The 20,854-nt window shown below is 35.8% G+C and overlaps 5 protein-coding genes and 1 pseudogene across 10 annotated transcripts; 1 reads left to right on the top strand and 5 right to left on the bottom strand.

The window, feature by feature from the left end:
• The first annotated feature begins 68 nt into the window (after nucleotides 1-68).
• On the top strand, nucleotides 69-2,017 carry LOC103959596 (reticulon-like protein B12). The gene is made up of 4 exons (XM_009371944.3): nucleotides 69-383; nucleotides 703-883; nucleotides 1,205-1,416; nucleotides 1,513-2,017. The coding sequence occupies exons 1-4, from the start codon at nucleotides 317-319 to the stop codon at nucleotides 1,680-1,682; spliced, it is 630 nt and encodes a 209-aa protein (XP_009370219.1). The 5' UTR covers nucleotides 69-316; the 3' UTR covers nucleotides 1,683-2,017.
• Nucleotides 2,018-2,876: 859 nt separating this feature from the next.
• Nucleotides 2,877-4,075, bottom strand: LOC125472686 (annotated as a pseudogene).
• A 355-nt stretch (nucleotides 4,076-4,430) lies between these two features.
• On the bottom strand, nucleotides 4,431-7,729 carry LOC103959599 (F-box/LRR-repeat protein At4g14103-like). Of its 3 annotated transcripts, none has more exons than XM_009371951.3 (4): nucleotides 7,578-7,729; nucleotides 6,293-7,345; nucleotides 5,745-5,924; nucleotides 4,431-4,961 (listed from the first exon to the last, which is right to left on the bottom strand). In XM_009371951.3, exons 2-4 carry the CDS (start codon nucleotides 7,331-7,333, stop codon nucleotides 4,590-4,592), a joined length of 1,593 nt encoding a protein of 530 aa, XP_009370226.2. In that variant the 5' UTR covers nucleotides 7,334-7,345; nucleotides 7,578-7,729; the 3' UTR covers nucleotides 4,431-4,589. The 3 variants fall into 3 exon arrangements, with proteins under 3 accessions (XP_009370226.2, XP_048430357.1, XP_048430358.1); XM_048574400.1 differs by having other exon boundaries at nucleotides 7,539-7,695; XM_048574401.1 differs by having other exon boundaries at nucleotides 7,495-7,652.
• Nucleotides 7,730-10,483: 2,754 nt separating this feature from the next.
• LOC103959598 (putative F-box protein At3g58860) lies at nucleotides 10,484-14,641 on the bottom strand. Of its 3 annotated transcripts, XM_048572470.1 has the most exons (5): nucleotides 13,700-14,641; nucleotides 13,509-13,560; nucleotides 12,305-13,425; nucleotides 11,934-12,113; nucleotides 10,484-11,055 (listed from the first exon to the last, which is right to left on the bottom strand). In XM_048572470.1, exons 3-5 carry the CDS (start codon nucleotides 13,373-13,375, stop codon nucleotides 10,693-10,695), a joined length of 1,614 nt encoding a protein of 537 aa, XP_048428427.1. In that variant the 5' UTR covers nucleotides 13,376-13,425; nucleotides 13,509-13,560; nucleotides 13,700-14,641; the 3' UTR covers nucleotides 10,484-10,692. The 3 variants fall into 3 exon arrangements, with proteins under 3 accessions (XP_048428427.1, XP_018505980.2, XP_048428431.1); XM_018650464.2 differs by lacking the exon at nucleotides 13,509-13,560; XM_048572474.1 differs by lacking the exons at nucleotides 13,509-13,560; nucleotides 13,700-14,641 and having other exon boundaries at nucleotides 12,305-13,502.
• Nucleotides 14,642-15,615: 974 nt separating this feature from the next.
• On the bottom strand, nucleotides 15,616-17,649 carry LOC103959635. Its single transcript, XM_018650465.2, has 3 exons — nucleotides 17,357-17,649; nucleotides 16,955-17,134; nucleotides 15,616-16,138 (listed from the first exon to the last, which is right to left on the bottom strand). Exons 1-3 carry the CDS (start codon nucleotides 17,609-17,611, stop codon nucleotides 15,887-15,889), a joined length of 687 nt encoding a protein of 228 aa, XP_018505981.2. The 5' UTR covers nucleotides 17,612-17,649; the 3' UTR covers nucleotides 15,616-15,886.
• An 893-nt stretch (nucleotides 17,650-18,542) lies between these two features.
• Nucleotides 18,543-20,832, bottom strand: LOC125472677. 2 transcript variants are annotated; one of them, XM_048574392.1, is made up of 4 exons: nucleotides 20,696-20,832; nucleotides 20,328-20,606; nucleotides 19,888-20,064; nucleotides 18,543-18,968 (listed from the first exon to the last, which is right to left on the bottom strand). In XM_048574392.1, the coding sequence occupies exons 2-4, from the start codon at nucleotides 20,586-20,588 to the stop codon at nucleotides 18,828-18,830; spliced, it is 579 nt and encodes a 192-aa protein (XP_048430349.1). In that variant the 5' UTR covers nucleotides 20,589-20,606; nucleotides 20,696-20,832; the 3' UTR covers nucleotides 18,543-18,827. The 2 variants fall into 2 exon arrangements, with proteins under 2 accessions (XP_048430349.1, XP_048430343.1); XM_048574386.1 differs by having other exon boundaries at nucleotides 20,328-20,832.
• Between the last annotated feature and the right edge of the window lie 22 nt (nucleotides 20,833-20,854).

Below are 20,854 nucleotides of genomic sequence, written 5' to 3'. Positions count from 1 at the left end.
TTGTTGTATATAAATCAAGGAAAAATAAAACCATTTAATAGTTGCACATTTTGGAAAAAAAATTAAAAGAAGCAAGGTAGAAAAAAGCAAGAAAAAGCCATGGGAAGACGCTTTTCAGCTGAAAGCCACGACTCTCTGTCTCTGACCACCACCGCACGCAACTTTTAACATCCGTCCGTATACACACACACACATATATAATATAATATATATACATGGAACCCATTATTTCTCTTTTACTAAGGACTCAAAGCCAACATCTTTATCTGTGTCTTGGAGATCCAAACAGGAATTCCAGGCTGTATTTTTTTGGAAAATGGGTTCATCCGATAGGTTGTTCAACAGGCACAGAACCCTTCACGAGATCCTTGGAGGAGGTCTTCGTAAGTCTGATTTGTTTATCATTCTACTTAAATTGTGATTAAAATTTTGATTAAAATTGTAATCCAGTATTTTGGAGCTCTCAAAGTTAAAAGTATAGACTTGATTAATGTAGTTCGATTTCACTTTGATATCCGGTGTTGTACTGTATGCAATTAAGATGCATTATGCATCGGGGTGCCGATTTTATCTCAAAAGGCCTCGGTGCAATTCAGGGAGAGATGAGAATGATCTCTCCCCGACACTGCATAGTTTGCATTTGATCCGCAATTCCTTACAAAGTTTTGATCTAGATGAGATCGGATCTTGTGGTTTTTATAGTTGCAGATGTGATTCTGTGGAGGCGGAAGAATGCGACTTTGGGGATACTATCAGTAACTCTATGTGTTTGGCTGGTGTTTGAGAAGTCTGGTTACACTCTGCTATCACTTGCATCAAGTGTTCTTCTCCTCCTCATGACAACTCTCTTTCTCTGGGCTAAATCCGCCGCCATTCTTAACCGGTACACGCAAAAATTTGTTGCTTCTTGATTTGAACCGAGCTTCTTTTCCTGAATTGTAACATTTATGTGGTTAAATCGGTTGATTATTCGTTCAGTTCATGTAAACTCATCGTTCTTCATCGAAAACAACTGAACCCTAAACAGGTTTCGTTGTAACTAAGAAAAACACGAAACATCCTGGTTTGTAGCATTTTTTTTTCCTCGAGATGTTTCGTGTTTTTCTGTTTTTATCCGAACACTGTCTTAGATTTCGGAATGGCTAGTGTATGTTTATGTGTCAACATTGCCACTCTCAATTCACGTTCCCTACTTTGTAAACAGACCAGCTCCTCCCCTGCCTGAATTGCATTTATCGGAAGAAATGGCAAACGAAATGGCATCTTTCATCCGCATTCGTTTAAACGCTTTGCTCTCGGGTTTCCAAAATATTTCCCTGGGAAAGGACTCAAGATTGTTCTTCAAAGTAGCTACATCCCTCTTGGTGATCTACTTTGTTGGCGGCTTGACTGATTTCCTTACTTTGAGCTACACCAGTAAGTTTAAAGCTTCATTTCCATTGGATTGAAGCCATCACCAGATTCAAATGTCGTAATTTCTGTCGGTTTATGTTTTTGTTTTCCGATGTGCAGGTCTTGTCATTGTTCTAACCATGCCGGCGCTCTACGAGAGGTGTGAGGATTATGTGGACAAATATGTCATGATGGGCTACAGGAAGTTGCTGCAGTTGTATATTAAGCTAGATTATGAGTATGCAAACAGATTTCAAAACGAGGATTTGGTGAAGAAGAAACTAGGTTGATTTCTCTTCTCTCCTTTCGGGTTAAGGTCACGAGAGTGCTAAGGCGAAGTGTCAAGTGCGATTGGTTTTTTTTTTTTTTTTCTTTTCGAAATTATATAATACCCCCCCTTATCTTTTCTTCCCCAAAGTTTTAATTTTTGTGCCTTGCAAGACAAGTTAGGTTTGAGTGAAGTTGTAAGGATATAGTATCTGAGAGAATTGCAGAAATGTCCAGTCAAAGAACCATGAGCTTTTGTAATCTTTTTTTTCTTTTTTTTTTTTTTTTTCTTTGAACGAACCATGAGCTTTTGTAATCTGATGCTGAGTTCTATACCAGGAGTTGAGTCTTACATGTATCCTGAGTTTCATTTCGACTCGTACAAAATATCTAGGACGTATATAAAAGGTCTCAGAACATATGAAAGATAATTCCTTTTAGATACTACAAAAACCTTTGTTTGTTCAAAAATCACGTCTTTGAATCTCAATCTCAGGTTGATATGTTGTTTGATGTCGGCAGTTTTTTGGAACATTTGGTTGGAGCGTAACAAAAGATTTTTTCAGGATTATTCTGGTGTGGGGGTAGCAGATCTATGGGGAAGAGTAAGATATTGGGCAGCCCTCTGGGCTTCAGTTTCGAATGATTTTAACAATTACTCTCTTTCTCACATACTGTAGGATATGTTAGCAGGCGTAAAGAGATTTTGGTTGAGGTTTTACTACTTGTAATTAGATCCTCTTGAGAGATTTTCTTGTTTTGTTCTTGGTGGATTTCTTATCCACTTCTGTGTAATTCCACTTTCTATTTTAATAAAATGTTATAGTTTCTTCTCAAAAAAAAAAAAAAATGTTGTCGATGAGCGAACGTTGAACAAGATCCGTGGCAGTGGAAACCTTCTTGCTTGTACTCACCATCCCCGCTACAACTTTTTCTTGATCATCCTTATCACGAAGAACAATGACCATTTTCTTCAAATTTTGAGCTTTCTCGAGGACGTATCTTGCAAACTCGATATCATTAGACCCATGGGCATTCTCTATGGTTACCTCCTCAAGCTGATGAATGAAAGCAAGGTTTTGTTGCAGTTTCCAGTATTCCATACCAAAGCCGGTTGACTGAAAATATACAAAAGGCAATTTGCTAGCAAATGATTGAAGAAATTAGCACAAGAAAACTGTGTCTGCTGAGTTTGTGTGCGAGAGAGGGAGGTCAATAGGCAATACAGACGTTCACGTATTGTTATGGGTTTGTATATGAACTGGCTAGGCATAGTGCTTATGTACAAAGTAGTAAGATAAGGCATTCCCCTAAGAAGCGAGACCATTCCATGGAACCTTCTTTGGACAGAGGCTGCAGGTTTTTCAAGAAAAAAGATCTTACTCAGAAGGAAGACAAGAACCTAGCTATATTTTCAAGTTTCTCACCAGATATACTAAGATGGACGGAATCACCATGACTGGAAACAGAGGAGGACTCCAAAGACGGACTTTCAATGGCGATACATTTCATAGCCTTAATATAATAAAGATGTAACTCTTTAATGCACTTGCAGCAACACGAGATCCATTGGAAAACCCTCTCGTTTTCTATGCAAACAGAACTCAACGACAAGTAACGAAGATTACTGGAAAAGGTTAGATAGAGACGGTGCTTCAAAAATCCCCCGATAGTCCACTGATAGAGAGCGCAAAGACTGAGAACGAAAGATGTAAGATGGAAATGAAGAGACAGTGTTTTTAAAATGAAGAGACAGTGTTTTTAAAATGAAGATGAAGCTCTTCAACATTACACCTTACTGCACTTTGAATCCACGTGTGTACTCGATAATCATCATCACAAAGCTTCTTCACTCTTTCTGTTGTAAAGAATTTCCAACTAACATGGAAGCGCTGCAACCTGTTATGACCACGATCAAGCAAGTATCTAGCAAAAGAACTCATCAGTCTCGCACGAAACTGGTTGGTTTTTGTTCGTGGCCTCCAGTCTGAACCAAAATCCACCACCCGAACTGATAGGTGAAATTGTCTGCATCTTTTGGACAGAGCACCCACTCGAGTGAGGTCTTTGAAATTGAGGAAGGAAAGAATATGATGAGCAACTTCATCCGGAAGAACACTAAGTCTGTCTATTCCACTTTCAGAACAAATTCCTTCACCTTGACAACTTGGAGGTGTCCGGAGCTTACGCCTGCGCGCCATGATAGCGACCGTTGAAGGCGGTGGTTGGAGTTGGAGTAGTCCTTCGTGATAAAATGCCATTCTTATTGATTTTTTTACTATCAACTTGGGCATTATATTCTTGATATGTGTTCAAGTAGTGATTTTTTTTTTTCAATTGAAAGGAATTGGTAGTCGTATGAAAAAAATGTTTGAGACGAGGAAGAATAGAGTATATAATAATATGTATTTGCTAATTCCATTAGCTTTGATTCTACCAGTTGCTATTGCTTTAGTGGAGAAAGCCATTTCCACCATGAATATTATAACAAGTCCATTGTGTAACCAAATGGAAAATCAATCGTTGAGTGATAGCATAGTGGTTTATATTGTGAAGTGATCAAAGAGCCAAAATTGCACGGCATTTCGTATAAAATCCCTCATAGATTTTTTTTTTTTTAAGTTTTTGAGATCGATTGATTTTTCTGTTTTTGGGTATATTTCAAGTTAAATTAATGCAAGTTGCCTTGCTAGACAGTTTGTGTGAAGCAGATTGCAAGGAGATGTTGCCAGAGAAAAATCCTGCCTATTAATGTAATGCAACATGAGAGCTGTAATCCAATCTTGAGTTTGATTTCAAAAACTGATTCTTAGTTGCATCTTGAGTTTAATTTCTACTCGTCCAAACTGTTAAGGACATACATATTGTTTTTTTATTTTAAAAATAAATAAACATTCTTCCTTTTCGATCCCAAACAAACCTCTTGTTTGCTAAAACATTGAACTCTGAGTCGCTATCGAAGATCTCAGAGTCACTATCCCAGATTTCAATATATCCGGTCCCCAGTATGAATCGCAGGATCCCCGACCACGAAATTTGTAAATCTGGTGTGGATCCTGCCGAATGAGAACCGAGGCAGTGGAAATCATCTTGCTCCTACTCACCATCCCAGCAACTTTCGATGGAGCGTCATCATCCCGATGAACAATGACCATTTTCTTCAAATTTTGAGCATGCTCGAGAATATATCTTGCAAACTCGATTTCATTAGATCCATAGGAATTCTCTATGCTTACCTCCTTAAGCTGATGAATGAAAGCTAGGTTTTGCCGTTCCCAGTATTCATTACCAAAGCGACTTGCCTGAAAACATAAAAACAAATGAATTTGTTGTGCCAAAAAGAAAAAGCAAATTATTTCAAAATTACCAAATAAAAACATAACCCCGTTACATCCGAATAAGGATGTACGGTAGCACACTGCCGAACCTCTATATTGATGATCAGTAGAAGTTACATTACACACTAAGTGCTGATTTGTCAAACATGTCGTCTGAAAATCACATAAATTAAACCTCAAACTCAAAAATTATATTCATATCTCATTTGAAGACCCACAAAACACAATTTGAGAATATATTTGATTTGTCTTAACTTATATCTTTACACTGTAGTGAAGTTAGTTAAGTTTCACTTAGGATTTTAGTTGGAGATAAGTGATGACTATGTTGAGTTTCTTGATATTGATAGCAGTTTCAGAGTTGTCTTCTTCAAACTAGCTTGTCTTCTGGCCAATAGCACTACGGTCTAACGATATTCTTCTCTAACTTGTAAGTGGGATGTCTCAAGTTTGACTTACTTGGACTACGAGTTCAATACCTAATTATTATGATTGCCTAATTGTGTGATTAACCCCAAATCCTCACTACATAAAAAAATAGGAACATACAAAGAAACTAGCTAACCCTTTTGCTGTAATTTGATCTAGGTTAAATTTAGAGTTTTCATTCTTGTAATAGCAGGATCTTCTTAAGAGATCGTTGGGTTTACATAAAGCTACCCTAATTATAAGAAAAAATTAGCACGAGAAAAATGTGTTTCGTGTGCATGCGAAGGAGATTAATAGGCAACATAGACTTTCACTTACTGTTCTCGGAATCAAGTTCTCACACCTAGTCTTTATGCACAAAATATTCAAATTAGGCATTCTCCGAAGAAGAGAGACCAATGCAGGTACAAGCTTGTTATTCAAACTCTCACAATGTATACTCAAGTTACAAATATTATCCAATATTAGTGTTGGTGTGGAGCCTTCCTTGTACAGAGCCTGCAAGTTTTTCCACAACAAAAATCTTACCTAGTGAGAAAGAACACAAAAATTATCACAATTTAGATTAATATAATCATTAATTTGTCAAAAAAATAATTTCAAATGCTTTGTAGGTTCCTTCATTGGACAGAAGATACACACACACACACACACACACATATATACATAGATGGAAGTAAAACAGATGTTGCAACATAAATAAGAACTCACATTTCCCCAGTAAGTCTCACATATATCACAACAAATATGCCATCACAATAAGAATGCAATCTCCATGATTGAAAAGCGAAAACTTACAAGTCACAAGATTATGTATAGTCTTTTTTTTATTTTACAAAAAGGTCAGAAGGATATGTGAACTTTACCTTAATGGTCTTCGCGTGTATAATAAGAACTTTTGCCGAGCATATACTGCAAAGAACCTCAACTAATTTGCCAAACTCATTTTTCTGAGGCTTTAAACAAATCTCAACTCTTTCCAAACTCTTTAATTTTCCCAGATCTTGGCTATTTCTTAAATTGCCGTCCCATTTCAGATTTTTAAGATTTGGAGCAAATATCTTCAATGATGTGCTGCTTTTTAAACTTGTTGGTACATAGCAACCACTCCATGCCATAACTATATTTTCAAGTTTCTCACCAGATATACCGAGATGGACGTCGCCATAATTGAAAAAAGAGAAGGATTCCAAAGACGAACTTTCAATGGAGATATTTTGTACGCCTTCGATAGAACTAAGAAGTAACTCCTTGAGGCATTTGCAGCAGCATGAGATCCATTTGAAAATACTCTCATCTACTATTTTAACATAACTCAATGATAAGTAACGCAGATTACTAGAAAAGTATAGAGACGGCGCTTCAACAACCGGTGACTTGATTATATCCATGGACACCGATAGAGAGCGCAAGGATTGAGAATGGAAGATGGAAGATGGCAACGAAAACGTACTGGTAACAGAGTGTACGAAAAAGAGATCAAGCTCTTCAACATTACACCTCACTGCAGTACGAATCCAGTTGAGTACCACTTGAGAAAGATCATCAGAAACTTTCTTCTCTTCTTCGCTTGTAGAGAATCTCAAGCCGATGCGGACTCGTTGCATCCTGTTATGTCCACGAAGATGCAAGAATCTATCAAAAGAAGTCACCAGCCTCGCTAGATCCACTTGTTTTACATCTTTCCACCAAACTGTACCAAAATCCACTACCGGAACTGAGAGATGAAATTGTCTGCATCTTTTGGACAGAGCACCCACTCGAGTGAGGTCTCTGAAATTAAGCAAGGAAAGAATATGATGAGCAACTTCGTCCGGAAGATCGCTAAATCTGTCTACTCCACTTTCAGAGGGAATTCCTTCAGCTTCACAACCTACAGATGCCGGGGGCGTATGATTGTGCCCCATGATAATCCTTTCCTGCAACCAACATATGCAACAATTTATCAAATACCTAATTAAGCTCCCACAGAGGCATTCTATCAAACACTTTCCCGGCACTACCGCTATCAACTAATTTCAGAAAGCCCGAAGCGAAATCAACATGCTTTTCGTAACGAAAAGCATACAATTAGAGAGAAATTCGAAATTGAAACCGAAGTTGAAATCGAACTTTTCAGAAAATCGGATGTTCTGCACACAAATCACTTACAGGTGGTATGGTAGTAGCTGAATCACTTCTTCTTCGGCTATGGAGTCGTCAATGAGCCGGGCCGTGGTTCTGTTTGCTTATGCCTATATATAAGCGTTGTTCCAAAATATTACACAATGTTTGGATGAATAAATTCAAGATTACAAAGAAGTTTAAAAACGACGGAAATTGAAATGACGAGATTTTATTTTCTAGAATTTGTAAATTTTATTGTTTGGTTAACCTAAAAGAACAATGAAATTGAATACGAAATTTGTTATTTTTAAACTCTCAATCATATAAATTAAGAAATGACACATATTTATATAGAATTTGAACTTGGGAATTGGAGGTCTCAAATTCCAAGTTTTTTTTGTCCCTCATCCAAACATAAATTCTAAATTTCTATATTTATGAATTCAAACAAGGAAATTGGTGCATATCAATTTATAAATTTTGACTTTTATCAAAATTCTAAGTTTATTTCCCTCATCCAAACATAATGTTAGTATATTCTGTATATTTAATTGTTTGGGTTTTTTCGTTAGTTTAGGATTTGAGTATAGCCCGTTGGTATTAGGATTTTGTATTTATTGACTATTAAAGATTTAATTATATATAAATAGCATGTTTTGTAATTCAATTTAGAATAAGTTCATCACATAGCCTTACAAGTTGTGTAGACTTTTTGGCGAATCTTTGTAGTATTGATTGTTTGTTTTCAAAATTATTTTTAGTTTTGTAATCAGTTTATTGTTAGTTCACTTGTTCGTTATGCGTAATTTGATTTTCAACTTAATGTTGATCCATATACATCATGTAAATTTTATTTGCTTGTTCGTTTGTTTCTTATGTGTACTCTGATTTTCAACTTTAATGTAATTAGACTCCGTGTGATTTTTACATGAATTCATTAGAAACCTTAGAAAAATATGCCTGATTTACCCAAATCCCTTTAAAATCCTTAAAATCCATTATAACCCTTCATTTTTAAAATAAAATCCTAATTGAACTTTAAAATCCGAAATGAATGCACTCTATTTTCTATCGAGTTTTATAAACTTTTTTAAAATCTTAATTGATTACATTTAGATTTGTAAATTCTTTCAAAATTATTTAAACTTCAATTATACTCCCTAAAAGAGTTTAAAAAAAGGCGATAAATAAGTCTAAAATTCTTTAAACTCCAATTATACTCCCTAAAAGACTCTACAAGAAGGATAAATAAGGTAAGAGTTTTGTAGAGAGGGGTAAAACCCTTTTTAAGATAGATGTATATTTACAAATCCAGGTGCATGCTATCAAGATTTTAAATAAATCTATGGAAGTTCATTGGAATTACCAACAAAGTCTTAAAATGTTGACTTAGATACAGCGAAATACAAGTAAATGAACAAAGTCTAAAGGTAGAGGCTCGGGATCTCAGATTGGAATTACCATTATATAGCCTTAAGGTTTTATTGACCCACTGGCTCAATTCATTCTACTGATGCAATTCGTTGAACCTCTTTACTGTCCCATTCACTCCTATAACTTTAATTGTTTGTTTGATAATTATTTTGTTCTTAATTTTTGGTTTTTATTACCAACAAGTACTACAACTTAGTGTCATTTCTCTTCACTTGTAACTGAAATTTCTCAAGTTCAACATATTATATTTGTTTTAAGTTTGATACCGAATTAGTGGTTGGCCAATTGTGTGGCACTTCCTAATTTCTTTTCCCTTTAAAATAGAATATATTTGTATATATCTAAACTACATATTAATGAAACTCTCTTTGTCAACCAAAAGAGGATGGAAAAACATATTTGTCTTCTATCACAACATAAAAGTTAAAGACAATAATGTAATTTCACAAAACATAATTTTGTTGTTCTTTGTTTAAGCCTCATCTATATGAGATTTTATTGTAACATCCCACATCGCCCAAGGGAGTGGATCCTCTAAGCCTTATATGGATATTCTCATCTCTACCTAGCATGAGGCCTTTTGGGAGCTCACTGGCTTCGGATTCCATCGGAACTCCGAAGTTAAGCGAGTTTGCGTGAGAGCAATCCCATGATCGGTGACTCACTGAGAAGTTCTCGTGTGAATTCCCAGAAATAAAACCGTGAGAGCGTGGTCAGGGCTCAAAGCGGACAACATCGTACTATGATAGACAATATGACAATTTGGTATTAGAGCCAATCCCTAGCCGGAAGTGTGAATTCCCAGAAATAAAACCGTGAGAGCGTGGTCAGGGCCCAAAGCGGACAATATCGTACTATGATAGACAATATGACAATTTGGTATTAGAGCCAATCCCTAGCCGAAAGTGTGCCGACGAGGACGTTGGGCCCCTAAGGGGGATGAATTGTAACATCCCACATTGCCCAGGGGAGTGGATCCTCTAAGCCTTATATGTATATTCCCATCTCTACCTAGCACGAGACCTTTTGGGGAGCTCACTGGCTTCGGATTCCATCGAAACTTCGAAGTTAAGCAAGTTCACGTGAGAGCAATCTCATGATAGGTGACCCACTACAAAGTTCTCGTGTGAGTTCCCAGGTTCAAAACCGTGAGGGTGTGGTCGGGGCCCAAAGCGGACAATATCGTACTATGGTAGAGTCGAGCCCGGGATGTGGTGGGAGCCCGGACCAGATGTGACATTTATCATCTCTAATCTAAAAATAAAAAAATTAAAAAAAAAACCTCGCTCTCTCTCCCCACTCTCACGGTCTCACACTTCTTCCTATCTCCTTCAATTTTAAAAAATAAAAGTAAAAAATTTCAAACACACTTTGTATGTGGGCATATACTAATAATACACACACACACACAATAGTTTTCATTTTTTTTTTTTTTTTTTTGTGAGATATAAAAAAATATGAGAGAAATGATGGAGAAGTGAATATGAGATGAATGATGAAAGAAGGAATAGGAGCTCTTGATTCCTTTTCGGATCCCAGATTATTAATTTTTGTGCCTTGCAAGACAATTAGGTTTGGGTTAAGCAAATTGCAAGGAAGATATTACACAAGAAATATTGCAGAAATGCCATGTCAAATAGGCTTAACTCAGTAAACAATGTTTTTTTTTTTTTTTTTTAAACATCAAACAATCTTCCCTTTAGATCCCAGAAATCCCTTTACTTGCTTAAGAATTTAACTCTGAATCTCTATCTGAGCTCTCCGAATCACTATCTGAGATATCAAAATCGCAATGTGAGATCCCAGGACCAATATAAGTGATAGTGTAGAAGTGCTTTGGGTTCTGCCGAATGAGAAGTGAAGCAGCGGATATCATCTTGCTCTTACTCATCATCCCAGACACTTTCGACGGAGCATTTTGATCACGATGAACAATGACCATTTTCTTCAAATTTTGAGCATGCTCGAGAATATACCTTGCAAACTCGATTTCATTAGACCCATAGGAGTTCTCTATGCTTACCTCCTTAAGCTGGTGAATGAAAGCAAGGTTTTGCAGCTTCCAGTACTCATTACCAAAGCGACTTGCCTAAAGACATAAAAACAAATTAATTCAAAACCACCAAATAAATACAAAGTAATTAAAAAACAAATGACTTTTGTGCGACTTTTCTTAACCCAAATATTCCATACTTCACCAACTTCATATGTTATTGACCCAACCCCACTAAATGGAAATGTAAAAAAATATAAATTACACCAACATATTACAAAACTAACACCATTATATGCCCGAAGGGTTTACGATTGCACATTGCTGAACATTTAGATGATGTTCGGTGACTGTTACATTACGCATACAGCTGGTTGTCAAACATGTTTCATGAAAAACAGATAAATTTGAAATCAAGCTCCAAAATTGTATTCAGATCTCATTTGAAGACCCACAAAACACAAAGTGATAGACTATGATTTGATTTGTTCTAACTTATTTTCCTTACAGTATAATGAATCTAGTGAGAGATTAATATAAGTATCATATAGGATTTTTAGTTCGAGATAAGTGATGACTATGTTGAGTTTCTGGATATAGCTGCGTCATAGTGGTAGTCTTATGGCAACTAGTACTATGGTTCTCTAGCTTGTAAGTGGAGTCTCTCAAAATCAACTTACTTGGAAAACGAGTTCGGCCACTAGTACTACGGTCAAGCAATACCCGCTGTTGACAATAAATCGCTACATAAAAAAATAGAACATAAAAAGAAACTAGCTAACCCTTTTGCTGTCATTTAATCTAGGTTAAATTATGAGTTTTCATTCTTTCAATAGGAAAGTTTTCTCAAGAAATTGTTTGGATTAAATAAAGTTGCCCTAAATTATAAGAAAATGATTCTACAAATTAGCACAAAAAAAATGTGTGTCGTGTGCGCGAAGGGAGATTAATAGGCAACATAGACTTTAACTTACTGTTCTAGGAGTCAATCTGTGACATCTAGTCTTTATGCAGAAAATGTTCAGATTAGGCATTCTCCTAAGAAGAGAGACCACAGCAGGAACAAGCTTGTTATTCAAGCTCTCACAATGTATGCTCAAGTTCCGAACGTTATCCAATATTAGTGTTCGCTTGGAACCTTCCTTGTACACAGCCTGCAAATGTTTCCACAAAAAATCTTAATTAGCGAGAAAGGGCACAAGAATTATCACAATCCAGATTATATATAATCACTAATTTGTCAAAAAATTAAAGTCAAAATGTTTTTCAGTTACTTCATATTGCGCATAAATAAGAACTTATACTGTTTTCAAGAAAAACATGCGGAGAATTGAGTGAACTTTACCTTAATGGTCTTGTCGTTTATAATAAGAACTTGTGCCGAGCATATACTGCAAAGAACCTCCAATACTTTGTCAAACTCATTTTTCAGAGGCTCCAATAAAATCTCAACTTCTTCCAAACTCTTTAAATTTCCCAGACTTTGGCAATTCCTCACTTCTCCTTTCCATTTCAAAGTTTTAAGATTTGGAGCAAAAATCTTCAATGATGTGTTGCTATTTGTGCTTTTTCTGCTCTCAAATACTTCGTAACCACCCCAGTACATATCTATATTTTCAAGTTTCTCACCAGATATATTGAGATGGCAGTCGTCATTGTCATCGTCATCGTCATCGTCATCATTGAAAAAAGAAAAGGATTCCAAAGACGAACTTTCAATGGAGATATTTTGTGTACCCTTGATAGAACTAAGACTTAATTCCTTGAGATATTTGCAGCAACATGAGATCCATTTGAAAATCCTCTCGTCTACTATTTTAACATCACTCAATGATAAGTAACGGAGATTACTAGAAAAGGATAGGGACGGTGCTTCAACGATCTCCAAAGTGCGTGTACCCGAGAACACCGATAGAGAGCGCAAAGATTGAGAATGGAAAATGAAAGATGGCAATGACAACATGCTAGTAACCCGGTATATGAAATAGAGATCAAGCTCTTCAACATTACACCTTACTGCATTATGAATCCACTTGAGTACTCGAGAATAGTCATCAGAAACTTTCTTCGCTGTTTCAGATTTATAGGAACTCAAGCCGATGCAGACTCGCTGCATCCTGTTATGACCACGATCAAGCAAGTATCTATCAAAAGAACTCATCAGCCCCGGTAAATCCACTTTTTTTACATCTGTCCACTGATTTGTACCAAAATCCACCACCGGAACTGATATGTGAAATTGTCTGCATCTTTTGGGCAGAGCACCCACTCGAGTGAGGTCTTTGAAATTGAGGAAGGAAAGAACATGATGAGCAACTTCCTCCGGAAGATTACTAAATCTGTCTATTCCACCTTCAGAGGAAGTCCCTTCAGCTTGACAAATTGTGGATGCCTGCAGGTTGCGCTTGCACCCCATCGCAGTGACTCCTCAAGGAGGTGGTCGGATCTACAAGAGATAATCCTTTCCTGCAACCAACATTTGCAACAACATATCAAAACCACACACCCAAGACAGTTTTGCAGCTAAACAGGGTGCCCTTGCCAAATACCTAATTAAATTCTCAATCTCACAGATGCATATTATCAAGCACTTTCCAGGCACTACCGCAATCACCAAGCGAAATCAACAAACAAACCCACCAGATTTTTCGAAAAGCAAAGTGTACAATTAGACAGAAATCCAAAATGAAATCAGAGTTTTCGAAAAACAAATCGCATATTCTGCAAAGGAATCGCTTACAGGTGGTAGTGGCTGAATCAATTCTTCTTGGGCAATCAGGTCTCGCAGGAAGAGTATATGGATGAGAGTAATACGTGAGATACAAGGCACTCCCTCCTGGACTTTAGGGTTAACAATCCTTCGTATTTTTATATACATTTTTACATGATTAGGTTTTTCTCCGGAGTCGTCAATCGGCCGAACCGGTTAACAATCATTCATCTTTTAAATAAAATCCTAGTTGAATTTTTAAAATCCGTAATAAATACACTCGAGTTTTTTATGGAGTTTTATAATTTTTTTTTAAATCCTAATTGAATACATTTAGATTTTTAAAATTCTTTTAAAATTCTTTAAACTCCAATTGTACTCCCTAAGCCAAAGAGTTTTGAAGAGAGGGGCAAAACCCTTTTTCAGAGAGAGCTGTATTCTATCCAAATTTTAAATAAAGCCATGGAAGTTCATCGATATTCAAACAAGATTTAAAGAATTTTATAAAATTCCACAAAAATCTGGATGTATTCAATTAGTATGTGATATCAAAAAAATTTAGAGGGTTAGACTTTAGGAAATCCGGTCTTTTCTCTTTTGTCCTAAACTTTTACCACCTCAGTTACACCTTCCTATGTGATATTTAAAAAAATTATATGTGATATTCAAAAAAATTATATGTGACATTTAAAAAAAAAAAAAAATAAGGGGTTAGACTTTAGGAAATAAGGTCTTTTCTCTTAAGATTTTGTCCTAAAGTTTTACCACCTCAGTTACACCTTCCTATGCGAACACACCAGCTCCTCCCTTGCCTAAATTGCAATTAACAGAACAATTCTGATGAGCAACTTCATCCGAAAGATCACTAAATCTGTCTATTCCACTTTCAGAACTTCCTTGAGCTTTACAACTTGCCGATGCCCGAAACTTACTGTTGCGAGTTACAACCCATGAAAGTGACCATTGAAGGCGTTGCGCGGAGATACTAGAGAGAATTGTTCTCAGCAACCGACTGTTACAACAACTTATCATAACTAGCTGACTACACACACACACACACACAAGAATGACATTGACAAATATTTCATAAAATTCTCATCAAACACTTACAGTGAGTGGTGGCTAAGTTGGGTTACTTCTTCGGCAAGCAATGGCTGAAGTTTTTGAAAGCTGTGACTCATTGGAGTAGATCTCTTCATACATATTACCATATATACACCCACACTAAATATAGCCACCCTCTAATAGCGGAGCATATTGAAAGCACAACATATACAATTGGAAGGATTCCGAGCATCTATATTTAGACTTTCTGCATCTATCCGTATTTCGGCAAGCTATTGTAAAAATCGTTACATTTAGTCTTTGTTAGGGAGAACTTTTTTTTTTTTTTAATTTTTTCTAAAAACTATAGTTAATTGTAGTTGACGCGTAAAGTTTTTAATCATTAGATTGATCTAATGGTTTAGATACAGCGAAATACATGTAAATGAACAAATTTAAATGTAGAGGCTCAGAATCTCAAATTGAAATTACCAACATATAGCATTAAGGTTTATTGACCCATTGACCAAATTCATCCTACTGGTTCAATTCGTCGATCTTGTTTTTTGGCCCATTAATTAAAATAACTTTACTTGTCTGTTTGATAATTAGTTTGTTCTTAATTTTTCGTTTCATTACGTACTAGTACTATAATTTAGTGGCATCCCTCTTCACTTGTAAGTAAGAATTCTCAACATCGACGTAATATTATATTTGTGTTGAGTTTAATAGCGAGTTAGTGGTTGGCCAATTGTGTGGCACAACCCAATTTTTTATATTTGAGATATATATAAAGAAGGAATGTGAGGAAAATGATGGATGAGAAGTATATGAGAGAAATGATGAAAGAAGGAACAAGAGCTCTTGATTTCTTTTAATCCCAAATTATAATTTGCGTGCCTTGCAAGACAATTTATTTGGGAGATGCAAATTGTAAAAAGATATTACAAAAGAAATATTGCAGAAATATCCTGTCAATGTAATGTACTATGACAAGAACATACATAATGTTTTTTTCTTTAAATATCAAACGTTCTTCCTTTTCTATCCCAAAAAACCCTTTGCTTGCTCAATAAGTTAATTGCCTATCTGAGATCTCCTAATCACAATATGAACTATCAAAATCGGTCTGTGAGATCACCGGACCATGATTAGAGATTGTGTAGGTGACGTCTAGGCCCGCCGAATGACAACAACAGCACTGGAAATCCTATTGCTCCTACTCACCATCCCAACAATTTTTGATGGAGCAGTTTGATCACGAAGAACAATAACCATTGTCCTCAAATTTCGAGCATGGTCAAGAATATACCTTGCAAACTCGAATTCATTAGACCCATAGGAATTCTCTATGCTTACCTCCTTAAGCTGGTTAATGAAATCAAGGTCTTGTAGTTTCCAGTATTCATTACCAAATCGACTTGCCTAAAAACATAAAAACAAATTAATTCAGAATTACCAAATAAATACATATACCTTGCCATTTTTTCACGATAATTTGTGTGTGCTGTTTACCCCAACTATTCCATAAATTCACCAACATTATCTGTTATTGACCCAACCCCCTCTAAAAGGAAATGTCAAAAAATGCAAGTCACACGCAATATTCCATAACTAATACCATTATACGCATTCAGTGCTGGTTTGTGAAACATGTTTAATGAAAAACAAATAAATTTGATATCAAGCTAGAAAATTATATTAATATCTCATTCGAAGAACCACAAAACTCAATTTGAGAGGCTGTTATTTGACTTGTTTTAACTTATTTTCTTACACTATAATGAATCTAGTGAGAGATTAATATAATCTTATTTTCTTATTTTCTTACACTATAATGACTATACTGAGTTTCTAGATATTTGATAGTAGTTTTATAGTTGTAGTCTTATGGCAACTAGCACTACGGTCTAGCAATTTCTTCTCTAACTTGTAAGTAAGATCTCTCAAATTTGACTTACTTGGAAGACAAGATCAACCTAGGTCTAGCAATACCCCACCCACTGACAATATATCACTACGTCAAAAATAATTATAAAGAAACTAGCTAACACTTTTACTGTCATTTAATCTAGTTTAAATTCGAGTTTTCATTCTTTTAATAGGATGGAATTCTTAAGAAATTTTTTGCTGTAATAAAGCCGCCCTAATTTAAAAGCAAATGATTCTACAAATTAGCACAAGAATAATGTGTCGTGTGCGTGAGACGGAGATGAATAAGCAACATAGACTTTCACTTACTTTTTCGGGAGCCAACTTCTCACAGCTAGTCTTTATGCACAAAACATTCAGATTAGGCATTCTCCTAAGAAGAGAGACCACTGCAGGAACAAGCTTGTTATTCAAACTCTCACAATGTATACTCAAGTTCCGAATTTTATCCCATATTCGTGTTGGCTTGGAGCCTTCCTGGTAGAGAGCCTGCAAGTTTTTCCATAAATTCAAATGCTTTTTAAGTTCCTTCATCGGACAGAACTTGCGTGTAAATAAGAACTCACATTTCCCAGTAAGTCTCACAAATATCACAAGTATGCCATCATAATAAGAATGCAATCTCCATGATAGAAAAGTGAAAACTCTCCAGTCATGAGATTATTTATACTGCTTTTACGAAAAACGTCTGGAGAATAGAATGAAGTTTACCGTAACGGTCTTCTCGTTCATAATAATAACTTCTAAAATTGCACCAAAATCCATTTCCGGAGCTGATAGATGAATTTGCCTGCATCTTTTGGACAGAGCACCCACTCGAGTGAAGTCTTTGAAATTGAGGAAGGAAAGAATATGATGGGCAACTTCCTCCGGAAGATCACTAAATCTGTCTATTCCACTTTCAGAGGAAGTTCCTTCAGCTTGACAACTTGTAGATGCCCGGAGCTTACGCTTGCGCCCGGCCATCGCAGTGACTCCTCAAGGCCGGATCTACTAGAGATAATCCTTTCCTGCAACCAACTAAACGGGATGTCCTTGCCAAATTCCTAATTAAAACATTTTCCGGGCACTACTACAATCAACTAAATTTCAGGAAACCCTAGAAATCAACAAGCCCAGATTTTTCAAAAATCAAAAGTGTAAAATAAGACAGAAATCCTACATTGAAATAAAAGTTAATGGAAAAATCGTATATTCTGCAAACGAATCACTTACAGGTGTTAGTGGCTGAATCAATTCTTCTTCGACGATGAAGTCTCGCAGGAAGACTAAATAGATGAGAGTAGTACGTGAGATACAAGGCACTCCCCCTCTAGTTTAGGGTTAGCCACCTCTCATGGGCTGGGCTTTTACAACCATGGCGGGCCAAGACAAAATGAGCACGAGGCAAAAATATTCAAATTTTGGTTTTGAAAAGTTATCAATTTGAAAAAAAAGAAGAAGAAATTTCATACAAAAACATTAGGTTTTAGCTTTTAAGATGGTTATTACTTTTGTATACATTGGTACGTAATTAGATTTGTTTTTATGAACTTTCAGCTTACGTTTTGACAACAAATATTAACGTTTTTAACCGTCTACCGACCATATCAGAAATTTATCTTCGATCATATAAAGCTTAGGGCACATTATTAAGCATGCATTTTGTTAGTTGCGCCTTCCTATGTGAACACACCATCTCTTCCCATGCCTGAATTGCAGTTATCAGAAGAAATGGTTCATGAAATTGCATTTTTGTTCGAAATCAAGTAAATTCTTTGATGTTGGTTTTCCCGAGATATTTGTGTGCGAGAACCCAAGATTGTTCTTCAAAGTAGCTGCATACCTCTTGGTGATCTAATCTGTTGATCGTTGGTGGCACGATGGATTAAGAACATCACCAGATTCAAATGCTGTATGAGAGAAATATCAAGGAAATATTACTAGAGAAATATCCTGTCAATTAATGTCATGCAACATGTGATGAGAGTTGCAATCTAATCTTGGTTCGATTTCAAATGCTACGTGAATCTCTATCTGAGACATCAAAATAGCTATGTGGGATCCCCGGACCAGAGAGTGTAGATGTAGTCTAGGTCCTGCCGAATGTGAACTGAAGCATTGGAAATCATCTTGCTCCTACTCATCATCCCAGCAACTTTTGATGGAGCATTTTCATCACGATGAACAATGATCATTTTCTTCAAATTTTGAGCACGCCAAGAATATACCTTTCAAACTCGATTTCATTACACCCATAGGAATTCTCTATGCTTACCTCCTTGAGTTGGTGAATGAAAGCAAGGTTTTGCAGTTTCCAGTATTCATTACCAAAGTGACTTGCCTGAAGACATAAAACAATTTAATTCAAAATCACCAAATAAATGCAAAATAATTAAAAACAAATGAACTTTTGTGCGACTCTGTTTAACCTAACTATTCCTTAAATTCATCAACTTTATATGTTATTGACCCAACCCCCTCTAAAAGGAAATGTAAAAATATGTAAGTTACACGCAATATATTCCAAAACTACCACCATTATACACCCAAAGGATTTACGGTAGCACACTGCCAAACCTTTATAATGATTTTCGCTAGATGTTAGGTTATGCATGTATTGCTAGTTTGTCAAACATGTTTTATGAAAAACAAATAAATTTGAAATCAAGCTCGAAAATTATATTCATATCTCATTTGAAGACCCACAAAACACAATTTGAGAGGCTATTATTTGATTTGTTTGAACTCATGTACTTACAACATAATGAATCTAGTGAGAGATTAATATAAGTTTCATATAGGATTTTTAGTTCGAGATAAGTCATGACTATGTTGAGTTTCTTGATATTTGAAAGCAATTTCATAGTTGTAATCTTATGTCAAATAACACTACAGTCTAGCAATATTCTTCTCTAACTTGTAAGTGGGGTTTCTCAAAACTGACTTACTTGGAAAACAAGTTCAATACCTAATTATTATGGCCGCTAGTACAATGGTCTAGGAATAGCCCACCCACTAACAATAAATCGCTACATAAAAAATAGAACATAAAAGGAAACTAGCTTAACCCTTTTGCCGTCATTTAATCTAGGTTAAATTTTGAGTTTTCATTCTTTTAATAGTGGGGTTTCTTAAGATATTGTTGGGTGTAAATAAAGCCAACCTAATTTATACGAAAAAGATTCTACAAATTAGCACAAGAAAAATGTGATTCGTGTGCGTGAGAGGGAGATTAATATGCAACATAGACTTTCACTTACCGTTCTGTAAGTCAACTTCCAACAGCGAGTCTTTATGCACAAAATATTCAGATTAGGCATTCTCCTAAGAAGAGAGACCAGTGCAAGAACAAACTTTTTATTCAAGCTCTCACATATACTCAAGTTCCGAATATTATCCAATATTAGTGTTGGCGTGGAGCCTTCCTTGTACAGAGCCTGCAAGTTTTTCCCAAAAAAAAAAAAAAAAAAATCTTAATTAGAGAGAGAGAGAGAGAGAGCACAAGAATTATCACAATCTAGAATAATATAATCACTAATTTGTCAAAAATTTACATTTCCTCAGTAAGTCTCACAAATATCACAAGAAGTATGCCATCACAATTAGAATGCAATCTCCATAATTGAAAAGTGAAAACTCAAGCCATTAGATTATTTATACCATTTTATGAAAAACGTCGGGAGAATAGAGTGAACTTTACCTTAATGGTCTTTCCGTTTATAATAAGAACTTTTGCCAAGCATATACCGCAAAGAACCTCCAATACTTTGTCAAACTCATTTTTGGGAGGCTCTAATAAAATCTCAACTTCTTCCAAACTATCTAAACGTCCCAGACTTTGGCTATTCCTCAATTTGCCTCTCCATTTCAAAGTTTTAAGATTTGGAGCAAAAATCTTCACTGATGTGTTGCTATTCGTGCTTTCTCTGCTCGCAAATACATTGTAACCACCCCAGTACATATGTATCGTTTCAAGTTTCTGAACCGATATAGTAAGATGGATGTCACCACGATTGAAAATATAAAAGGTAACTAAAGACGAACTTTCAATGGAGATATTTTGTATACCGTCTATAGAAATAAGACTAATTCCTGAAGGCATTTGCAGCAACATGAGATCCATTTGGAAATGCTCTCGTCTACTATTTTAACAGAACTCAATGATAAGTAACGGAGATTACTAGAAAAGGATAGACACGGCGCTTCAACAACCTCCGAAATGAATGT

Source organism: the organism of the source record quoted next, unplaced genomic scaffold (assembly GCF_019419815.1).
Source record: "Pyrus x bretschneideri cultivar Hongxiangsu unplaced genomic scaffold, Pyrus_bretschneideri_v1 Contig11, whole genome shotgun sequence".
In the NCBI taxonomy this organism is placed as follows: domain Eukaryota; kingdom Viridiplantae; phylum Streptophyta; class Magnoliopsida; order Rosales; family Rosaceae; genus Pyrus; species Pyrus x bretschneideri.
Note: the sequence above shows the minus strand (reverse complement) of the source record. Positions and strands in the feature narration are given on the sequence as shown.